Source organism: Tachypleus tridentatus, chromosome 9 (assembly GCF_004210375.1).
Source record: "Tachypleus tridentatus isolate NWPU-2018 chromosome 9, ASM421037v1, whole genome shotgun sequence".
Taxonomy (NCBI): domain Eukaryota; kingdom Metazoa; phylum Arthropoda; class Merostomata; order Xiphosura; family Limulidae; genus Tachypleus; species Tachypleus tridentatus.
The window spans coordinates 71,984,910-72,009,884 of record NC_134833.1 but is presented as its reverse complement, the minus strand read 5'-3'; the positions used below and the strand labels follow the sequence as shown (position 1 = coordinate 72,009,884).

Genomic DNA, 24,975 nt, shown 5'->3' with positions numbered 1-24,975 from the left:
TACCTTTCTCGTTTCATATTAAACGCCCCTTCCGAAATTTTTATGTAATAAGAAGGACAAACAGCAAAAATTCTTTACATAAAACTGCACGTTAACTATTTCTAAACTTAAAGCTATAAGCTACACACACACACTCATAATGTTCACCTTAAGTATTTATTAAAACAATTTTATACAATAAACAGGACACAAGCCTCAATGCGTACTTACGAAAACTTATCAAATGCGGTGTTGCAATAAATAAAGAGTTGTTACTGAATTTACTAGGCATTTGAATAATGAAGATGACATCTGAAGTTAAGATAAACAATAAACATGAGTTCTTAAAACAAAAATGTCTATAGAAAGATTTGGATGGTTTTGTGAACGTAGATAGCAGCAGATGTGTGTGTGTGTGTTATTACACTTATAATGAAACCTATATTTAGAATACGAGTATGTGGATGCAAAAACGGACTCTAAAGATATTAAAAAAAAACCTCAGAAAAAAAGGGCCGTAAAAATGTGTACAAGTGCTTAAAAAAATAATTATGCTGCTTTTGTCAAACATAAGTGAAAAACTGGAAGCTATATACAAATAATTGAATTAAATTATAGATAAGTAGCCAAATAAATGACACCTACAAAAAAATGTAAGAAAATATATTTAATTCATTGAGCTGATCGCTAGGTTTATTTTCAGTTTCTAAGTACATAGGTTGCTCTGATTGAAAATAATTATTATTACTAAATATGAAAAGAAGTGTTTATTATTATCATAACAATTGCTTCTACAAATATTCGTTATTAATCAAATGTTTTTAAGTTTGTCTCTGTTTCAGAATTACAGTATACTGCGTTGCATTTTGCACAATCTGTAGAAGATGTATATCTCTGGTATCATGTATATTTTAGTATATGTATATACAAAATGAAGTCCAACACACTCAAATGTGCATTGGTACTTAGCTAAACTAGTTTCCAAACGTACTAGATCAGTTCACCACATCTTTTAACAAACCCTAGTAAATTAATATTAACTTTCGAAAAAACCAACTGGACAAAATACAACAACAAAAAACACTAAACATTTTGATGTAACATGCAGAAAAATAAACAGGCTTTGAGAAACTAGAAACATAAATCTTGCTTCAGAACACAAGTGGCTTCGAGCCTTTCCAAAGGGATTATTATTTAGTTTTCGAACTGCCGTTTCTCACACTACTATGCTCTTATCTTGTAATTGACAATCAACTATTTAAACCACGCCTACCTGTACATCAAGTGATGATTTAGGACTAAGCTATTGATCTACAACGTCATTTAAGTTCCGCCCAAAATATTCGGCTTATCCAATCAACAGCAAGAAGCTGAATCCCGCAGTTGTCAGTCTCAGTAGGGAACCAAATGACAGTTTGAGGGTAAGCGAATCACTAGGGCCCGTAGCGCGTCTCAAAGGGTGCAGCGTTCTTTCCTAGCGCTGGTAAACCAAGAACATAATAATTTCGCTTTAAGTAGCGCGATTATGAAACATGGCCTTGCCATACGAAATCAGGCATTTCGCCTAGTAACCGTAGTCGGGACGCACGTTCTAGCTCACCCAGACTTCGTACACACGCAGGGATTCAATGGTGTGGCTACTGCTTTTCCTTTGAACGCGACGGCAGAGAATCACTACTGCGGATCGGACATGTTGAACCCCTTCATGGACACAGCCCACATGGGCGCCCTCAAGCTGAGTCCACCGCACGCTATGCCTGTCGAGCCGGCAGGAGCCCATGTGCAAGGAAATCATCAATTTGCGGCTCAGGCCAACGGTTATGCAGTACCTCACTCCCACGCTCATCACCATCACCATGGACATGTCAGCAGCTATGCTGCACGAGATTTTTTGCTTCGTAGAGAACACATGCCAACCTTGGCTGGTAGCTTAGCTACCCACGACAACCTCAGTGGCAACGGTCCTACACACCATGGGATGTTTATGCCCTCCTCAGCGACGCTACACGGGTCCCACCATCATACGGGAGACCCTTCCTCTACGCACGTGCTTTTTCCTAGTTTAGAGTATTCTGCTGCCCATCACACAGGTCATATGAATGGCCAGGTCAGGATTACTTTACCTGGAGCGGACATGTATGGACGTCCCGACACTTTCAACCAAATGGCTGGTCCGAGAACTGACCACTTGGCTGGAACTTATGGTGCCATGAACATGGGTCCTCACGGTCCTGGAGCATTTTTCAGGTACATGAGACAGCCAATAAAACAAGAACTGACGTGTCTGTGGGTAGACCAAGAACAGCCAAGTCCCAAAAAACCTTGTAACAAAACCTTTACTTCCATGCATGAGATAGTGACTCATATCACAGTAGAACACGTTGGCGGCCCGGAGTGCTCTAACCACGCATGTTATTGGCAGGACTGTTCCCGTAACGGGCGGCCGTTCAAGGCCAAGTACAAACTGGTCAACCACATACGGGTCCATACAGGAGAGAAGCCCTTCCCTTGTCCCTTCCCTGGCTGCGGGAAAGTATTTGCAAGGAGTGAAAATCTCAAGATCCATAAACGAACACACACAGGTAAGTGAAGCAGACAGAAAGTTAAATTTGTTAGTGTGTTATCCACAAATATTTGTGTACACAAACGTAACAAGTTTTCAGGCCTTATATGTTTAAGTATGTTACTCACTGACTCAAACTGCTTAAACCTAAAACTGCGAGATGGAAAAATCGCACACTTCGGCTCTGCTAATCCAGTTTGTTTTTGTTCAACGTCTGGTCATATACGGTTTATTTTGTATTTTGTACGCCAATTGATAAAGGATAGTCGTAAGAAATTCCTTCCTTTGATAAAACACCGCTCATGAATTATTGCATTGATAGTCAAACCAAGGAGATAAAGATTTGTTTTAGTTTTACAAATGTCTTTTTAAAAAAGTGCGCATTTCGAGACTAAATGTATTAAAATATACTAACAGTTTTAAAGTAACTCCTCTTTCGTTAATTTGTTGTCGTTTTTTTCCAAGTATTTAATGATTTTGGTTATTCTATCATTTCTGGATTTTCAAAGAATCATCTCTTTCGTGAATCATAAGACTTTTTTTCAACAGGGCAACATTTACAGGTTAGCGAACCATGGCTGCCATCGTTACCAATACAGCCATCTGTTACCTGAGATACGATGGCGTTAACGTAGACGTAAACAGTCAAGGCTCAAGCATGGCGTCGGTTTGGTTGAGTGAATAAGTTCCAAATGAAACAGCATTTGTAAGACTGCTTGTATGCCTACTGTAAACCAGAATAAGGGATATTGATTTTACTTTTGAGAACCTACAGTTAAATTTATATTGACCAGCACTGGCCAATGCTGAGATTATGTTGGTCCTCAATTCATGTCTATGAACAGTATTTTTTCTTTTTATTAACGGCCTGCTGGTATTATGTTTACTAAACATAAAGATTTTCTACTTGCGAAATGTGTGAATAAATCTATAGACTTGATACGAAAGAGCAATATTAATTATGAGTGCAGTCAAATCTTTGTTGCTAGCTGCATTTATGATAAACATATTTAATACGCTGACAAATACTTAGAAAATTACTATTAGATGCATAGGGTATGTATTGTTGGTTATATCGGAATAAAATCCTCCATTTTATATACTTTTTCGCCATCAACAATTAAGTAACTCGATTCTTTCATAGATTGTTTTGGTAGAGTATTCATGATAAATATAAAAACAGCTTATGAAGAAAGTCTTGAAGTTAGTAGTACAGATGCATGCTGTTTTTTTTAACAGTATTATATGATGTTTGAAATTCTATTATTATCTTCATTTGTGAGTGAAATAATTTGCTTTGAATTTATAAAATTGAAACAAATAGTTATCACCTTGGTTTGATTATCAATGTAATAAGTAGTGAGTGGCTCTAAACAGGCGAAACTCATACCACACCCGTTTATTAATTTTACATAATTATATTTTTTCATAAACTGATTGTATTTCTGTTTAAGAAACTGTTAATTTTTCAATTCTGAAAGTAGATTTATCTGACCGTTATAAGATACTTCACATAACTTGATAATGATGTCTACTACCTACATTAAGGAACTAGTTTTAACAATTTTGTGTGTGTGAACTGTTGTACAAATGTAAAGTCTATACTGCCTATCTGATGCCAGAACATGGGGATTAATTTTCTACCATAACAACTTGGCAACATAATGAAGGCATAACGTTTATCTTCATTTTTTAAAAAAAATAAAACATTGAATTATCAGTGAATGTCTGGTATTTTAAGTGTGATTTGTATTTGTTAGGTTGTAGTTAACATTAAGTGTAGACTCGTATATAGTTGTCTTCTGTGAAAATCTATCTCGGAAGTTTTATTCACGATTCGTTTAAGGTACTTATGATGAAATTACACAAGACCTCTAAATGTCGTTTCTTATACCTACCTACAAAACTCTAGTTTAGTTCTTTTCGGTTCTTTAGTCAATATATCTGAAGGTTGTTTTAATGACCAGGCAAAAGTGATGTATCAATCATGAAACACATTTTGTTTTATAGATGCAATTACGAGAAAGGTCATATTTCAAGATCACAAACAATAATCAGAGATGTTGATTACTAATAAAATATTACATGTTTTAACTTACGTAAAATGTGACGCACAATGAAGTTTTCGTCATACCTTCCAAACAAAAGCACCCATATTTCTTTGTTAATTTAATCATATAAAAAATTAAAACGATTTATTAAAATATGGATTCAAAAATATAGAATGTAGAATATATTGGCATTAAAACAGCCTGTTATTTTGAGATTGTTTGAAAGATTTTTTAAATAAAATTTATACCAATTGTAGATGAGCTTATGTTATATTATTAAAAAAGTAACTGTTTACATTAATTGTACTACCAAATTATTAATGTTTTTTCTCGGATCAACTTAATTTCTCCAAGATATCCGGCGTTCTATGGCGGCTCAGCGGTAAATGTGAGGGCTTATAACGTTAAACAAATTGGGTTTCGATATTTACAATTGCCAACGCCTAGCTAGCTAATTGTGTCACTTTGCACTTAACAACAACCACATCAAATCTTTGGGCAACTGCGTTTGCCTACGATTAAGACGTCTTAACACACGTCCAGTGTAACATGTGAAAGTGATGTCTGATAATTTCACAGTCATTAACAATAATACTTTATGTTATTGAAATTTTATTACCAGGTTAATAAATGTTTACTTAATTGAAATTTCAATTTTTTTGTTATTATTATTTTATGAATTAGGTGTTTTACAGGACACGAAGTTTTTAAATTATTTCAATTTGGTTTTTCGTACATTTCTAAAACAACTTTCTCCCTAACTCTTTTTTTCATGCAAACTTTGTTTCATGACATGGTTCAACACACGCATTCCAACAGGTCAAGTTAACGTACAGAAAAAATAGAAAATGAAACACAGATTTAATTAATTTTGCGTGTATTCCAAGGTTTTATAATTATTATTAATACTCCAAGATACTAGCCTTCTTTATAGTAAAAGCTTATACAAACATTATGAATTATAATACTATTGGATGACGGTACAGCAGGACGGTCTTAAAATATTCCTTATTTTGGTTTTTCTCTGTGTTTAACTTGAAAGAAAATGTTTTTTGTTAATTACAAAAGGGTAATAAGGTTTTTAACTGTGAGCTTAGTTTAAGTGTTACTTTAACTTTTGAAAAATATGTTTTGAGGTTTTCTTATAGTTTTAGCAAATTATTATTATATTAAAACTCATTTTACTTATGTTCTGCAGAAAATATATCTTTTCATAACAATAAAATCAAATCTGTCATGATGGAAACAAAAACCTTCTAGCGTTACCCAAGAACAATAATGTAGTGTATTTCCTTATTTCATTGTTCACAAATTCTGCAGATGAAATAAGCAGCTATTGTTTGGTGCTTTATTTTTATTTTAACATTCTGATTTTTTTAACATTGATAAGATTTCATTTATAATAAAACAATCAAACCAACTAACGTTCTTTTCTGTATTTCCTTAGCATTTATACATCATTGTAATGTTAGTTACATTCCTTCACATTTTCATACCCCTGTCAGTTTATACTATTATATTAATGAAAACTTCTTATGACTTTGTTAGTACTAAAAATATATTTGAAATGTTATTCCATTATTCTTAGTAAGTGATCTCTCCCAAATGGGAGTAATGAAACAATAGCCAAAAATATGTTGTTTGAAGTTAAGCACAAAAATACACAATGGGATGGATATCTGCGCACTGCAAAGCACGTTGTAAGTTTTAAGGCTTACCACTATACCACTGGGTGGCAATCCAAAATCTATCTAAATGAACTTTACAAACTAAAATATGGATTAAACATAGCTGGGTAAAGTATGGTACGTTGCTTGGAGCTCAAGTCCTTCGTTTAAACAGTTATCAATGTAATAACTTCAAATACACAAATGAATACAATTTAAAGTCGAGTGTAAAATTTTTGCATTAAATATTTGTTGATTTCAATTTAATTTTCTAAAATTTCAATCGCATTGTACATAAAATGAGTATTATTATAATGTAATCGAAAGTCATGTAATCGAAAAGTCGACTTCCTGCTTCTTACAGACTTGTAAAGATTTTCCACCACTCTGAAGTTTAAATGACCAAATTCAGCTTTTGGTTTCCTTATTACAACAGCAGCATTATTTTCTACATTGCATGATGTTAACTAACAACATCGTTATATGCAACACGCCTATTGATCTGTCCCAAGGCCAAATATTAATTAATCTTACTATTCTGTACATAGATTACAGCCCTAACTTTCAGGTTTAGGCATCTTTTTCATTCTTAGAAGCAATCTGCCTTCCGAAAGTACTTGTGTTATCAAGTTGCTTGTTTTGCGTTATTGTCAACCTATGCGATTTTTGTAGCACCATAAATGTGTGTGTGTGCTTGTATGTGTAGCACCAGATATTGAAGTACAAATAATAACTTCTGATTCAAGCATTTGCTCTTTATAGCTTAATGGTACCTTAATGGACTGGACTCTCAGTAGACCTTTACTTTTATCTGTTTAGTATTAGAGAGTGGACTGAAAAATACCAATATATCTCTGGTAACCCTATGATTATAAGGTATTTAAAGACTGGAATCAAGTACAGCTTAGAATTGAATATTTTTAAAACGGAGCAAATCTCAGTTTCACATATCTTAAATTCTCAGTCGTATACATAAAGTAAACATTATTTTTATAATTTCAAACACTGATTTCATATTTCTTGATCAAACTTCAAATCACAGGCTTTCATTATTGTAATATTTTATATAGTTGGTTTTATGAGACCAAAACTTTGCAATAACAATATAGTAATTTCTAGTGGAAACCTAATAAATTTTCATATTGTTATTAATCCCAAAATAAGCAACACCACATACGAAAATCATTTGGCATTCAGTGATCTAAATGAAATAGTAATAAATATTTTTTAAAGGAACAAGGTGGTTCCCACGTGCTCTACTCTATAGATTGAGTGTAGCCACGTAAACTGTTTTAAAAGGTGATTTCTTCTGACAGAAATTAATTCTAAGGATATAAATTTATTACAAAATATATATATGTTATAATAGTCACAATATTTTTCTTTTGGTTTTTAAAAACTAAAGACCAATTTTAGTTAAGATGGGTTTTATATAGAGATTACTTTTTTATGTTTCAACAATCGATTTCTCTCCCCTTCACTTCTCAGGGAAATATTTTTCATCTATTCTTATTATGTTATATATTTAACCATAGAGAAATGTATGCTGTAAACGATAATGCATAGATAATCAGTCATATGTTTGCTTTTTCTGGATGACATGTGCCATTTATTTAATTTCCTTCAGTTGTACCAAAACTTAAAGATATATACATGGATAAATACACACACACATATATATATATATATAAACATATAAGGAATCTTTACACATATATAAAGAACCTTCACATTACAAAGCTATTGTAATACAATATTTATTTCCCATATCTCGAGCATTTCACAAATAGAAATAAACCCTAACGTCTTGAATGTACTTTACACTTGTGTTTTTTTTGTTTAAAAACCAAATATTATACGCTAAAATAATTATTTACAGTTGATAACTTCCTTTCATACCACATTTGTTGTTTTCATAGTTTCGATCGAGTAACTGAAAAAAAAAGTACCACGAACGCTCACATATTTGCAAAGACGTTGTCTTGGTGATCGTTGCTAATCTATTAAACTGTATCCTAAATGCTGTGTTTAAAGGATTGATAATTTTCTTAAGATGATTTTAATTTGCTCAGAGTTATCCTTTTATGTCAGGTAAAGTACAATAGCTTTCACGTGATTCAATAATTTCGGTTTAGCGATATTTGTGCTAATCTTTTACCTGAAGGCTCAGCACTAAAAGAAAAGAATTGACCGATTAACATTTTGAGAAAGACGAAATTCAGCACATCTTATTTAGAATATATTTTCTTTGATGTCTAAACTGTCAATTAATAAATTAATTTACTCAACAGTTTTAACGCCGTTTTCCATCAGTTTCGCATTTTTACGGTTGTTACACAATACAGCTCGCTGTTTTCTTTAATTAACTTAGCATTGCATAGATGATTCGTGATTGTCGCGCAATTTTGTTTATTCTTCCTTAGAGCAGAGCCAAGGCGCTCAACTCGCAATTTGCAGCTCGCGAGTTGGAATCCCCATGCGAGTTCAGTCATGCGGGCTTTATAATGTCACGGACAATCCCACTGTTCTTTATCCCGTGAGTAGCGGTGGGTGATAATCCTAGGGTTGCTTTTCGCTGATGGAAGCTTATTTATCTAGATACTCATCTGTATTTGAACTGTAGAATGTGGTGTTTCATTGACATGCTATAAAGAAGATTGATGGTTATATTGTAAAATGTATTGTGTATACGTAAGAGTTCCGAAGGAGTAGTCTGGTGAACTGAGCACTATTACATCTAAGACCAGCTAGTTCTGTAGATCTAAAGGGGTTTACATTGTCTATGTTTACAATGGGCCTTGAAGAGCTGAAACGTTGTCAGTGATTACGTCTACAATAAGTCAGAGAGGACTGAAAATTTGTCAGTGTTTATATCCAAAAAAGATTTTAAAGGCTGAAACATTAAAGGCCTATTTTCTTAGTAAGTCCTGGAAGTTTGTCAGTATCTATGTTCAAAGAAAGTTCAAGAGTGCTAAAGAGATGTATTTTATGTGCCAACAGTATGTCTTAGAGGGTTAAAGGGTTGTCTCTATTTATTTCCTCAGCAAATGTTGGAGTAATTTTTGCTTGCCTATATTCATGTAAATCATGGAGGACTAAAAAATATATTTTCTGCATTTGCAGTAAGTCGTGGAAAACTACAAGATTTTATTATATTTTACATGTGTGCAGTAAATCCAGGAGTAAAATAGTATACTGTCTACGTCTACAATGCCTGCAAAAGTGAGAGGTTGTGTTATTTATATTTTATGCATATTTTTAACCATTCCGTAGGTTACAAAATTGTTTCATCTATATTTGGCCAAATCTTAAATAATGCAAAAAGGATATATTGTATTTTGTTATAATTGTTCCCACGAAAATTTTTTATTCGAACTTCATAATATGAACAGCATGATTATTACTCATGCAAATTTTGAGATTTGATACAGTAAAATCTTTCAGTGAAATGCACAACTGTTTAGGTTTCGAAAAAACGAAAATTTTCTAAACGTAGTAGTAAATCGATAAAGGGCCCAGAATAATGTCTGTTTGATAAATATTCAACAACCAAAGTAAGTGTTTTGTTGTTTATTTCACTGCTCTTGCATTTCGATAGTTAGGGAATCTAGTTCTAATAAATACATTTTTTCAGTTTCTAACTTACTGTTATGCAATATTTTATTAGTTTATTTAATTATCTCCTTTAAGATCCTTAATTACGTTTCATTTTATAATGCAATCAATATAAAAAAGTAATAGAGAGTGAGTTATTTTTATTTTATGCACTTGGTTTTTAGTATGACAGTAGAACTGTTACATAGAGGAATGGTGAGGTTAACATAGTTAGGTCTAATTTATTTGAGGTTTTCGTAGTATTAAAAACGTCCTTGGGGAACAAATGCCGTGGATTTTGGGAATTTGTTACACAACAATACCACTTACTAAACTTGTATCGCGCAATAAACGTGTTCTTCGACTGCATCGTTACAGAGCGACACATGCACTGACGGTTGGAGGCAGCAAACAGCATCTAACGAGTGCGGACGGTTTATTTCGCGCGTCACATAACAGTTTCATCTAACAACTACAATGGTACTTTAGCTGGTTTTCTGCTTGGTTTCAAATTGCAATTTTATGAACATTAACATATAAGGCTATTGAGTCTAATATTTACAGCTTAAATTTATTCTAGCCTTTTGTTTGTGGGTTAATTATATACAAATTGTGAGAAATATGAAGGGTATAAAACATATATTTATACTTTATATATGAATATTAAAACGTACAATAGTCCAGTTGGAGTTAGATGAGAGCGTTACATAGAATAATTTAGTGAAAACTGATGTCCGGGATCAACAAAAGATCATGGTTAAAACTCATACTCAATTTCTATCTATGGTATCTATTAATAGTGTATATTCTATGCAGTATAATTATATTATTATTTTCGTCAAAGGAGTACAGGTTATTATACCACTTTCGTTTTCTCCATGTTATGTTACTATTTCTCTAATTTTAAAGATGACGCATTTATTTCAATATAAACACTGTTTCTTATTAAGTAAAGTAGCAATTTGTAAAACAATTTAGAAAAGCGCAAGCTCAAAATCTACATTGACTTATTTAAAACTGCTTCGAATGTTTCATTAAAGATGCATGGTCGGTAAAACATATTTGTTGTATGAAGGGTCATTAACGATACATTCCTAAATGGGGCTTACTTTAATCCTTGAGTAAGACAGAGGTGTTGGGTGACATTTTGGGTAAGCACAGAGTTAACAGCACACTTTTGTTTAATTTTGCAAAACCTTGAAAAAGATACGGAATTTATACGTTTTTGATTACAGAAACTTTATAATTCTGCAGTGTACTGTAGGATTGGCATATTAGATTCAAACGAGTAAAATTAAGCAGAATTAACTTTTTTTAATAATAAGATGTAACAATGCGTAAGAAGCGGAACACTGAGGAAAAGAAATGCCATTAATTACACTGCGTAAAGACGCTCACTGTTCTTATTCACTGGATTTATTCAAGTAGGTGGAAAAAGTTATAATGTTTTATTATTCGAGTGTAGATCCCTGTACTAGTCGCTTCAATGTTTTTTTGTTGTTGTTGTTGTTTCTTTCTAGCTACTAAAAGAAGCTTCTAGGGCGGTCCCCCAGTGGGACAGGGGTAAGTTCTCGCATTTATAACGTTGAAATCAGGAGTTCGATCACCAGCAGTAGACACAGTAGATAGCCAGGTGTGGCTTTGCTATAAGAAAACAAACACAAAGAGTTATGGTGTTTAGATTATGTTTTAAGCTTATTAAGTTATTTAGTGCTAGCCAATATAAAAATAGTAACCGCTATACTAAACTCACGTTTAGAAATGAACATAAAACTAATCAGTTGTGCACTTTAGCATAAAGATATTTTCATGATAAATATGTACGCTTATGTGATACGTTTTAAGTCGTTCAACGAAGCATAAAACAGTAGTTAAGACATGTATAATCATATATATTCTGTAGACATTCATTTTGAAAGTCTTTAGTTAATGCACTTAATTCTTAATTTAGGTGATTTATTACATTTTAACTAACATAACTTTAATTTCATGTAATTCCATTTTAAATATTTGTTAATTGAAACGTCTAAAGATTAAACACGGTTTACAACAGCATGTTTAATTATCTTACCCTATTTTTAATAATATATTAAATTCAAGTATGACTGCAGCTTAGCGTATTTATACTTAATAGTATACATTATTATGTAAGCGTATGTCAGTATTTTTCATTGGTAATTAATTCCCTTTAACAAAAATTCATCAAAGTAAGCAAAACAGATTTTTTGAAAACGAGAAATTAAAAAGATATTATAAAGTTTTGGTTAAGTTATGAAGTTAGAAAGAAAGTATAAAGTTCTAATCGTAAAAACGTAAAAAATACACTTTACGTGCTTTATTTCGAGAGGAGAAAATACTTTGTATATCGAATCGTTCACTATTTGCGTTTTCCACCTGACTCATGCTCCGTTTTAAGAATGTCCCTGTAACTATTAGTGGCATGTTGAATATAACAACTGTTACAGTCTGTGCGGTGAGATGCAGTTGTTCGAATGTGAACAACCAGGGATGAAACGAATATTTTAATCTGACAGTTTCGATTATTATAGTAACGTTGATCATGGTCTGACTGAAGGCGCTTTAGTTTTTTCAGAACATCTGTAGTGTTTCAGTCTTAAAGACCAAGAGTAAGTTATTTTTACAATAGTTAATAAATCGACAGAGAGACCACCATCCTGATATGAGAACTTTTACAAATAAATAAAAATAAGCAAAATGAAGTTTCTAAAAATTACAAAGTTAATTTCGAAAAGTTTCAAGAACTCTCATTAAACTTTTACACATTGAAACATAAAAAATGAAAATTTCAAAAAGTTCACTAAATATATATACAATACTGTGCAAATGTGTTAGGACAAGAAAATATTTTATAATTATTTTTATTTATGGTACTAATTTTTCCATGCCATAAAAGAATGTAAATTTCAACACAATAGTAATGCTTCACTGATACCTGTTGACAACTAAATGAGCAAAGGTGAAAATACTTATTCTTTAGAATTACATTATACTTGCACCAAGGGCATGTCGTAAGTGTTCTGCTTAAATGAGCATACTTATCAAATTTAGAGTCTAAGATAACTGTGATGGTGCCCCATGCAGCGTCTTAACTATATAGAAAGAAGCTAGGAAGGAGATAGCGTATAGTACCAGTATATGTTAGAAGAAATAAATTTAATATCAGTACACAAACAAACCTTGTTAAAAACAATGTTAAACACTACATATTAAATTTTTTGTCATGCCATGGCTGAAAAAAACAGAGAATTGTCAGCAGATCAGAGTACTCATATAAAAACTTCACGTAATACTGGTTGGACTCTCCAACAAATTGTTGCAGGTTTTAACTGCTACCCAAACACTATCAAGTACACTCTAGATCGTGAGACCTGAACGAGTAAATTTGAAAATAGAGAAGAAAAAGGTAGAATACCTAAACTTAATGATACTGATGTTAAGTATCTTTGTTTATGCAGCCTTAGGGACAAAAGAAAGACTGTCACTGATCTCGATCAAAAACTTGATCAATCAAAACCTATTTCCAAATAAACTTTATAGAAATGTATTGGAGACGTTTGGAGTACAGAAGTGTATTAGAGACATTTGGAGTAAAATCCTCCAAAAAGACTGTCTGCAGTTATTAAAACAAATGGGAAACACACAAACATTAACTGTTTGCTGAACTCAAGCACTTCCACTGAGTTTCTATTGTATTAAATATAATGATTAATAAATGTGATGTTTCACCTGTGATTTACGTCTCATTTTTCTTTCAAAGTGGCCTAAAATCTCATTTTTGAATTTATCTCAACACATTTGTGTGGTACCTACATGGTTCGTATTCCTGGCGACAGTTTTCACCTAGATTGTAGTACTGTTGTAAACCATTATTTCATTTTGTACATAAATATGGACTGCAGGAATTAATTATTTTAGAAACATTATTCTACATGCTTGTTTCTAACATTTAAGAATCTCTAATGATATGTTTATAATTATGTTATCTTAAATGTGTAATATAAATACAATATTGCACTAAAGATCATCCCAGTCTAAGTTCGTCCATTACCTAACAGTTAAGACATATTATATAAACGTGATAATGAATATATTAGGGGATGGGTATACAATTAAATTTTAACTTAACATGACTCTTTCATATTGCATAAAGAGATAGCAAAAATTACACAAAAGGCATACTTAGGTGTTCTGAAAAATTCGGTCGACGTCCGGCGATGACATTTTTATCCACTCTGTTTGAAAATACAATTGATAATCATTGTCACTGTCTATTAAATGACTGGCAACACCTATAAAAAGATAAATGGTATGTCACATACTCTTTTTTTTTTTGTTGGATTGCAATATTGCAAATACACCAACACCTATAAACATATTCTTGTTTCTAGTGCTAAAGGGGATTTTTTCGTACTAGTTTTTGGTAAATAGGATGTTTTTGTTTACAAACAAAAGTTTTGCATAAGTAAATAATATTATTATACAAAGTCACTTTAACAAGTTTCACCACTTTAACCCTAAATAATTTTCATGGAAATAAATTAGCTTTCACAGCGTTAATTCCAACTAACTTAGAAACACCTTTAAATTCACCTTGGATGATATTATATTCATTTCGTACATTATGGAAGCCCTGTAGTGGCACAACGCTATGTCTGCGGACTCTTACCTTTAAAATTGGTATAAATGTACTATCACAGGTACTGCCTGTGGTAGGCAGAGCATATACACAAAGTTAGATATTAGATAGTACTAATTAACATTTTCTATTATTTGCACAGAATTATATAGCTTTACTCCCTTTTACTTACGTAATCTTCTTGACTTTTATCTACATATTTCAATTCTTCTTAACTGGTTTTCTCAGATATTTTCATATTTCATGAAGTATTATAAAAAGGCGTGTTATGAAAAATTAGTTTAAGCACTCAAAACTGCAGATTTATCATAAATAGTGAGGAAATTCCGCCATTTTTTTTACTTCTTCCCACACTAGATTTCCTTTTTTCAAAATAAAAAGTGAAGTTATTTCAGTAGAGTCATAATCTACATATGTTTCTCTTAGAGTGGTGAAACATACTAAAATATTTTTGTAATGACTTACTTCTATGTACAAACATCTGTTTTGTACACAACAACGTCCACCATTTTGCTTCTGTTGACCCCATTGACTTGAAGTTGATAGCAAAAATTGTATAATAATATTGCTTTTTATCCAGATTAATGAAATACAATTTGCATACTAATTCTGATACTGTTTTTGGTAACTGATCTTTGTGGCTATTTTCCATGGGGAGCTGAAGAGAGAACTGGCTTTCTTGTGTTGGAGATGTGGTCCAGGCTTCACCTCCCTGGTCTCCCTATTATAATACCCGCAGGAAAGAGGTTCCATTCACAGAGAACTCAGATACATATCAGTAAATTAGGTATATTACAAATTAATTGTGTTATTCATATTCTAATTATTTTCAAAACAATGAAATTATACAACCTAAGGTAAATTACTATACATAAACCCTGGTACAGGTTATAGACAATGGTTCATACAATTTGGGTGCTTTATATTTCAACTGTGATTTTCTTGTATCCTTCAGTTTATGTAAATAGGTCTTAATGCCTCAAATAAAAAGATACGTTAGTTTATTCCATCTTTGACAAATATATTTAAACGATATTAACTCACAGACACAAAGAGGAGCAAAAAATGCACACGGTGTTTTGAAACATATGTCATTTGCTTGAAGACAAAAAGAAACTTCTTTCAAAATCATTCATCATGTTTATTGCACACTACAGAAAAATAGTCTGTAATTTTTATTTAATGGTGAATGTTCGGTTTCAAGTATTGTTTCAAATTTGCACATACACATGTCTGTCTTTATGAATGGTATTTTGTTTGATATAATTGTTTTAATATTTGCTACAAACTTATACTTAGGTTACGATTTGGATAAGCTACGTAGAGGTGTGGATAGTTACGAACTGTTATGTATCAGGTGTAAAACATATATACAAAGAGTTATATTACTTGAATACACACACACACAAAGTGCCAAAGCAAGGGGTCTTAATCTACATACCTTACTTTGGAAATAAATTGTATTATCAAAATATAATATTCTTTATAAAATTATTTATTAAAATAAACAAATCAAACAATATGGCGACAAAATTGAACCATTTGTTCGTATTTGAAGAGTTTGAAAATGATTTTTCAAATTATACATGCATAATTTGTTATATACACACACGTGTACAGTATTAAATTTTATGTCAAGGATACTGTTTGTATTTCAACTGCATTAAGAAATGTTATTGTTATATAGCTTGATAAATGTAACGTATATAAATATAGGAATTTGTGTTGTACATTTATTTTGTTTATGTAATATGCAAGAAAATGTTGCCCGTTCTCAAGTGATTGTTTAGTTTTTTATTCTTGTTTTGTTTTGATGTATTCTCTACAAACATTAACGATATCGTTTGACAGATAGACTGACAAAGCGAGAGTAAAATAAAATGCGCATTGGTTACCATATATTAATGTTTAAAAATTACAAGCTGTGCAGTGCAGAAAGATAACGTTGCAATTACTGACCTACACGTACTTACTGCAGCAACGCAAGGTCGTGCGTACACTGACATATGTACGTTTCGTACCTCTGCTAGTTCAGTAAGAAAGGCTAAATACAGAACGCACTACTTTGTTTTTTGTCGTAAGAAATGTTCAATGGACATGGAAGTAATGCGTTTTATGTGTGATGTCTTGTATCTATTTGTCTCATTCTTCTTTCATATAAGATGAGGAATCCTTGAAAAAAGGTTTAATCAACAACGTTATGTAAATATGAGTGGGTCACATGCTTCCTTATAAAAAAAAAAAGTAGCATTATAAACAGATTATGAAAACACACGAGTATGTGCGTCTTACTATTTAGACAAGCTTAATAATGAAGCGTTAATATTAGTCAAGATAATGCTATAACTAAGATAATGCTCTGGTATTAAGATTAGCTAAAATAGTGTTGTGATAGTAAAGTTAACTCATACACTCAGTTGAAATTAACATAGGCTACAATATTTTCGCTGTAGTAAAATCAAATAAGATACAATTTTACAAAATTAAATTTTCCATTTATAGAAGTAAATCCTAAAATAGTAAAGTTTTATTTCATAAAACTAACCACGGTAAGATTTTAATAAAAATTTATGCCACGTCTAAAACGATATCTAGATATTTTGTAATGAACAAATTCTTTAGATTTTGATCAGATAATAAATACATCACAATTGGCTAATTTTTCTAAAAGTTATATTAAATTACCAAGTGAAGATCAGTTCTTATCCTAACTGTCAGAACATCAACTTTTGACAGAGCGCATGTGCGTGTAATATATGTCACAATTTTAGTTAAGCACACAGATTATTTTTCATTATTATAATAGATAAGAACTCTAAAGAAACACGAAAGTTTGTGGCATGATCACGATTTTTTACAACATTGTTTCTCCTGTTTTGGTGAGTATTTATGAAATATAGTGAGGAATGTATGTTAAAGTTGGAAATTTCATGAACGATACACATACAAAATAAGTAATCAGAATTATCCAAGACAGATAGATAGATAAACAGTCAGACAAGTAGATAGAATGGATTGTCGTTTTGAAAATCTCGCTTTCCGGGTTCAACAGTACACAATATCTTATAATAGCAGGAAGGTTTGCGTTGATTTAATCGTATTAGTCGCCTTGTTGATAATCTGCCCATGGGGAGTGATACACGGGGGTATTTCTGCATTGCTAAACCTGTTACTCTTGGCATTTTGAGTTTTAAACTAATACTATGTTCAGGTCAGAAGTACGTGCACTTGTTAGAATTTGGTAGTAAATTAAGGGAAGGAAGACATCAGCTAAAACTCATCATTACTGATGGCGAGTGTGGAAAATGTCCATAAACCATACATCGAATTATCAAACATCGTAAACACATTTTATTTCTGCACAGTTATTTTGGAAAATACATCACTCAAAACTCGTATGTAGAATGTGTATTTTGCATTGTACGAAAGTTTCGAAGGTCATAGTTTTGACTATTGTCCATCTTAATGCTCGTTGAAACAAATGTGTTAGGACAGGCGGATAACATCTCTACATAACAAAAAGGTCTCACTCAATAAAGCTGCACAACCCTCTTCCCAGATTGAGGCATAAAAACCCACCTCAGAATGTGATTTTCCTTTTACCCTATTATTATTTCAGGTAGCTCTACAGGTTACATATAGCTATGTATACAACTGGATATAGACAATTTACTGCTGCACAATTACAACCATTATATCCTTTGTTGAAGCACGTGTTTTGTTTCTCAAACTTATAAGGATCGTAAAGAAAATTACACCTAACTTTAAATATATAATCTGAAGCCCCTGATAATAGTTTATTCAACGAACAAATTTTCTGTTAACAGTAGGTAGCAGGAACATTTGCGTTGAAATTACCCATCAAACATATTTATTAACATATTACAAGTAAAAGTTCTGTTATCAGTTGTAGAAAGGTAAGACTTTTGTCAGAAAGTGGCAACACATGCGTAAAGGTTAGGAAGGCTGAAATTGCTAACCTTCGCAGGTTTAGACCTAATGGATTAGCTCCTACATCTTTGAGGTCCGGCATGGCCAGATGGTTAAGGCGTTTGATTTTCTTTCATCAAATACAAAAAGTCAGATTTATACCGTTTATAAAAATTCGGTATTATATAGTTCTGTTCTAACAAAAAATAAAAGAAGAGATGGCTCGTGTATCAATACTCCGCACCCGTAAAACTGTAAAAAGAATTTTTTTTGTTTAAAGTGTACACGTCTGACGTATGCGTTGAAATACTGCGACAGCATCATCTTCACTAAGATCACAATTGCTAGTAGAAGTGATAACTAATACAATAACGTAAAGAAAACTTTTTGAAATATCTGAGCGTTCACTTATGCATGTTACCCCTTGAAATAAATATGTAACTATAAACTAATATAATCAATACATTATTCAGACTAGAAACTTAACACAAAATGAAATGTGCTGCAGTGGAAACTGTCTTAGATAGAGATTTTGGAAAAACATGTTTTACTTAATTAAATTAATACGTAAATGGCTAATATTTCAAAGCTATTTCTTACTCGTTTCTTCGCTCACAGTTTTGTTCTAAGACTACGTGAAATCAACAATGTAACTCAGTGACAATCTATTGACGGAAATGTAAAATATTCTATCCATTACCAGCTGGGCTTTAGGCATAACTACAGAATAATGAAATTATAAGACATGAAATATCTAATGTATTGGCATTATTCACTGTTAAAAATTCAGTAAAAAACATATACGTTAACATGCCAGTTACACCACATACATCAAAGAGAAGTCGATCAACGGCAGATTGTATTGTCTGATAATTTATTTTCAACACTTGTTTATTGCAGACTGTGAAAACTGACGTTCTTCTTCAGACCATTTTGATCCATCAGAGGAAGAAGTGATAAGAATTATCACCCATTTTACTATCTTGTAATTTCTCACACACATTATTGTTAAGTATCATACTCCGCAATTGTGATCACACACAGATTACGGAAACATACGATGCTCCTCCAGTTATGGCGTTCGTCTACGTTATAAAACTTGTTATTCCATAAATTACTGATATAAGTATGTTTCAATAATGGCTGTATACAGTGACTGAGTCGATCTAGTAAGCTCTAGAGCTATCTGACGCTAACCCTATATTTATACTACTGTCGAGAGGGAAGCAGCCAGTCAGCAGCACCTTACCATCTACCATCCACTCTAAAGGATTGAAGTTACTCTTATAACGCGCCACACTTAAAGTTTCTGTATGTGAAGGGGGTGGGGTATTTGGTGGTATTGTACGTATTCGAAATCCTTTCGCTAGCTCCGAGTCCAGAGCTTTAACACAAGGTCAATCTGCGCCTTTCTGAAGTAAAGTAAACGTCATCATTGACAGTGGCATACAACAAAAGTGGCTGAGATGATACGCATCATTTACGTTACTCTGGCATATCAGTCATAAAAATGTGAATTTGGTGACATAATATTTTTAGAGGCACAAATATCTATCAAAAATAGTTTAAAAACACGAGTTAACTAGTACATTGAGCTCAGAATCATGTGTGAATTAATATCATGCCTTTAAAACACAAGTCTACTAGATGGGAAACTTAAAAATACGTCTGTTGATGTCATGTCAGACAGCATGTGTGAAAACACTTGTATGTTGATACAGTACGTTTAAAGACACGGGTATGGTGTTTTATTATATTTTTTCTTGGAAATAGATTTTCTGCTTTTATTGTGGGTTTTTTTTTTAACAAAGAATAATAATGGATTGATATTTAAACATGTTTTCTATGTCATACTTGAAAATCTTGAAAAGATTGGCTTCAAAAAATACATAGCTACCTGAATTAGAAACAGTTATTTTTTATAATTCTATTTCAGGGAGATAACCATTTGTTTTAAACTGTGAAAGACAACACATTTGAGATGTGATTGAACTACATCTATAACATTTACTTAGATATGGTTACATGTATTTACAATTTAAAACAGTTCAACACTAGATTATATTAGGATATAAACCCATCTTTTAAATCATTTGTTCACATAATTCCAAAAGCAACGTTTTACAACACTTTACAACTGGGGAATAAACTTAGTATGTCTACACCAAACTATACTTAGAACTTTCAACTAAACATTCAGAGTTCTGCTCGAGTAAGTGAAGAACATATTTTTACATATTTTTGTATATTGTAGTTTAATACGCTCATATTTTGTTAAGACAAAAAATGAGCAAAAACACGACAGTAAAATTAACTAAGGCTAGTTAGCTACAGGAATATCTACTCTTTCATTTGTAATTATGCCATCATGTTGTGTACTTGTATTTATTGTATTCAATAATATTTAGAGCAGTCTGGAAATAGCAGTAATTATAAGTCTGAGGGTTTATCATTCTAAAAACCAGGTTTCAAGACCCAAATGAACACAGCACAGCTATCATTTTGTAGGTTTCTGATCAGCAATAAAAGAGATAGAAACACACGGGTGAAAGGATGGGAACAAAATCGTTTATATATATTTACAGAGTAGTGCAGGGGTTCGATAACCATTGGTTGACTCAGCAGATAGCCCGATGTGGCTTTGCTATAAAAAAACACACAAACACACACCTGCAGAGTAATGTAAAAAAAAAAATCCTCCTCTCAACATAAAATGATTACATCTGAAAAACTTTCTATTTGGAAGAATTGAATATCACCGAAAACATACTGAATATTATTAGCTTTATTCAGGCAAAAAAGCCTTGGCCTTTAAATTAAAGATATGTACTCTATATCTTACTGGCTTTCCTCACAAACTAGCAGTGCTTTATTTCTTTCCTTCCTTCTTGTTCCGGATGATCATTCAAATAAAATGCATTTCATTGTGTGGCCTATTGCGAGAATGAATTATCACTGTCCCTAACAGATAATGCTTGTAGTAGTTTCATATAGGAAAGGGTTTGATATGCTGATAAAGAGCACACCGACAGTATTGTAAACATCCAGTATCATGCCCAAACTTTCCCGAATGAAACTTATAATTAGCGTTGTGTCTTTGATGAACTTTTGTCCCTGAAACAATTATTTAAAATACGTTCATTTGCAATGAGGTTAAACAACCCAAATTTCTACACTGACTGTGCATACCTCATGTTTCCTATAGTGCCACACTGGATATAATAAATAATGTATATGGTAGCACTGAAACTTGAAAAAGTGATTAGAACTAACAACTTCTAATAACTTTGACTGTATTTGTCACTAAGTCTGCAAAACCAAAATTGATTCTGTTCATTGAATGCAACACTTTAGTGAGAACTTTAATTTACGTGAATTGTGAGTAGCTTAGGAAATTATAACTTTTGTATACGTGAGAACTAAAAAGCGTTCCAATTTAATTGTTTAATCCCAGAATTCCTCTTTAGCTACTCGCCTTTCGAAAAATGTTAAACAGTTCAACAGTTCTTATGTAAAGTGGTTCGTTGCCCTGAAAAATATCCTCCTATTTTGGCAAGTTTCCTTAAATCCAATGCCCTTATTCCGAAACTATTTTTAATATGTTCTTTGATTTTCTTCTACACCAGGATTAATTTGTAATTTCAAAATAACATTGACCTTGGAAAGAATACTGATGTCATCCTATTAAACAATTAAGAAATTATGTTTATGCCAATTTCACAGCGCATGAGCAGTATAACGAGACAAAGGCCTGAAATATGTGCATGGAATATATACTTCTCGGTGAATGACATGGGTGTCAGATATACTTTTTACATGTTATCATAGTCTTATTCATGTAACAGCTATTTCAATAAATATTTGATGCGTTTCATATTCAGTGATAGAAAGAAGTTTTTTTTTACAGAAAAGATAAAGCCATCAGTGCGTATAATAGTTAAAAAACTTTGACCGTGTTATTTATGCCGCTTCTGACGCTAGAGGACACTTGTAGATAACAGTCGCTTGGTAAGTACGCTTGCCATTTCGTATCGCTTGTTGAGGTTTATAAAGCAAGTGTTTTAGCACGCGGTTGTTTTACGCTGAACCTTAACTATCGTGTTTTCAATCATGGGTGATTTGCGCCTGCAGGAGCCACTCCTATGTTTCATGCCACTTGCGTGTACTTTCGCAAGAGTTCTTTACGTTTGCATGAAGCCAGAAAACAGATTATAAGTAATGTTGTAATGTTTGGCAACTCATTTTTTATATATAGACCCCTATGACTCATAAAAAACATTTAATACAAAATTACAAAACTTAAAAAAACACCATCGTCTTCAGTCACGCTTAAAAGGAATCAGTTGACGTCCAAAGATTCTGATTTGTAACTTGCTTGCGAAAATGAAACATATCTATATTTATCAATTGATCACAGCTTTGATGTCATGTACATTGCTAATTATTTTTGTACAGTATCGAAATATTTTCTGTTTTCTAATATTATATGTCACGCACACTTCACTATGTGTACCGACTCTCGTGCAGCAGATGATGTCGGTAGAAAAGGACCAGGGGGAATAAAAGAAGTGCCAAGGTTGGTTGTTGTTGAAAAGCTTTCTTCGAGAATTCTTCGACCCTTGATTTTGTTTACAGATACCATCAAACAGGTCATTTACTACATATACCTCTGGGGAGCATTAAAAGAGCTGTACATGGATATAGAAAACTAACTGTACTTTATGATGGGGCTTATTACCTTTGTATTTGTCTTATTTATTTCTGGGTCAGGAAATACAAATATCAGAGACTACAGGAAAATATGAAGAACCAATACACACCAAAATTTGGTTATATTATCAAAGAACCTCGTTTGGTTGTTACCTTGTTCTTAAGATACTTGTGCACCCGCTGGTACAGCGGTAAATCTACGGGTTTACAACTCTAAATTTAGGGGTTCAATTCCCCTCGGTGGGCTTAGCAGATAGCCCGATGTGTCTTTGCTATAAGAATACACACACTTAAGATACTTAATAAATGCAAAACTGTATTTACGTTAGCCTGCTGTCATAACAATGACCTGTTGACACATCCTTCATCGGTGGCTAATTAGAATCTGATAATTGCAGGAAGTTTAGGGGAATTGTCATGGAAGATAAAAAAAAAGTAAATATCGAAAAATCATTAGTTTATTTTTCCTGTTTTCAAACCTATCTGAACGTGAACCTCAGAGTCTTGATTAATGTAGAATCATGTATCACAAAAATATATTGATTAAACAAAAATTGAGTAATAGTTTTTCTTGAAACCCTACATACAATTGCAAGATGAGGGAATTTTCATATTGATTTTGGCATTCGTTATGTTCGTTTAGACAAGCTAACGTGTTAGATAGTAATTCCTTTAACTATGTCATTGCCACAGTTATTCATCTATGACTCTTCTAGTGTCAGGTTTATTTTTAGATACATAATATAAGACAAAAAGACGTTTTATTATTTAATTATCTGAAACTTGAAACTAGTGGCACAAAATGCCAAAAATGGCAATAAAAGATTGAGAAAAAAAAACCCATCAATCTTTAATTACATATTATATGTTTAATTCTCACACAGAGATATGAATCTTTTTCTTTTTTTAATGCCACAGAAACTTAGTACATATTTACCAAAAAGTTTTAGAAAATAAAAGTTTAAAAATATGTGTATTTAAAATATCTTCCCTGAATTTAAGGTTATAAATGTGGTAGTTTTTATTATTGGTATTTTTATTCTAGCTATCAATGTCACAAGGAACGTTTATCAAACTTTATTTTTATGTTAGCTAAAAGTTTTGTTTACAATAAACAATAAACAATGTGAACTACAAACTTATGAAAACCAAGACTATATCCCTGAATATTAATTACAAGTCTTTATACAACATTAAACGCTCATGTTATAACGGAACATTTTTAGTATTTAAAACAAGTTGATCTAACCTACTTCTATTGTATGCTGTGTTTGGTTTCCTGGAAAACCATATTTTATAATTACGACTGAAAATCCCTTAAACTTGCTAGTTCTTTAAATTTTATCCTCTTATGATTTTTATTTTAGTAAAAATGATTATTCACAGAATAAATAATTTTAAGTTATTCCAAAATTCAAGTTCCTCATGACTGTAAGTGCATATTTAAAAGAAAGGAAATATGTTGAATTTTAGACGGTACCTCATTCGAAATACATTTCAACATCTTCCACTCCAGCCTATAGTATTTCGATGCACAATTGTTCATGTTGTATCAGTGGATATCTTAATAACAATATTTAACGCTTCTTAGTACGATATGTTGTTCAACTAATTCGGTTTCTGCTTCAATATTTTGTTTTTATATACTGGATAATATGTTTCTTCTGAATTATGAAGTTTTATAACACTGAACTTGTTTGTTTATGCTTCATTTCGTAGCTGAACGTGTGAAATGTGTCATCAGTTAAATACTGTTACTCAAACATTTTTGTCAGTGTCAGTCGTCTTGTCTTCTGAGCTCAGTTTAACCTTTAAAATAAGCGA

The 24,975-nt window shown here is 32.2% G+C and overlaps 1 protein-coding gene across 3 annotated transcripts in view; it reads left to right on the top strand.

Annotated features, from left to right (window-relative positions):
• Positions 1-1,398: 1,398 nt before the first annotated feature.
• The window catches only part of LOC143225468 (zinc finger protein ZIC 1-like), a 30,475-nt gene continuing 6,898 nt past the window's right edge, over positions 1,399-24,975 (top strand). For all 3 annotated transcript variants that reach the window (XR_013013860.1, XR_013013859.1, XM_076454938.1), the window contains exon 1: positions 1,399-2,561. Coding sequence is in view for 1 of the 3 variants with exons in the window: in XM_076454938.1 (XP_076311053.1) it covers positions 1,505-2,561 (1,057 nt within the window). In the remaining 2 variants the exon portion in view is untranslated. The remainder of the gene's footprint in view (positions 2,562-24,975) is intronic.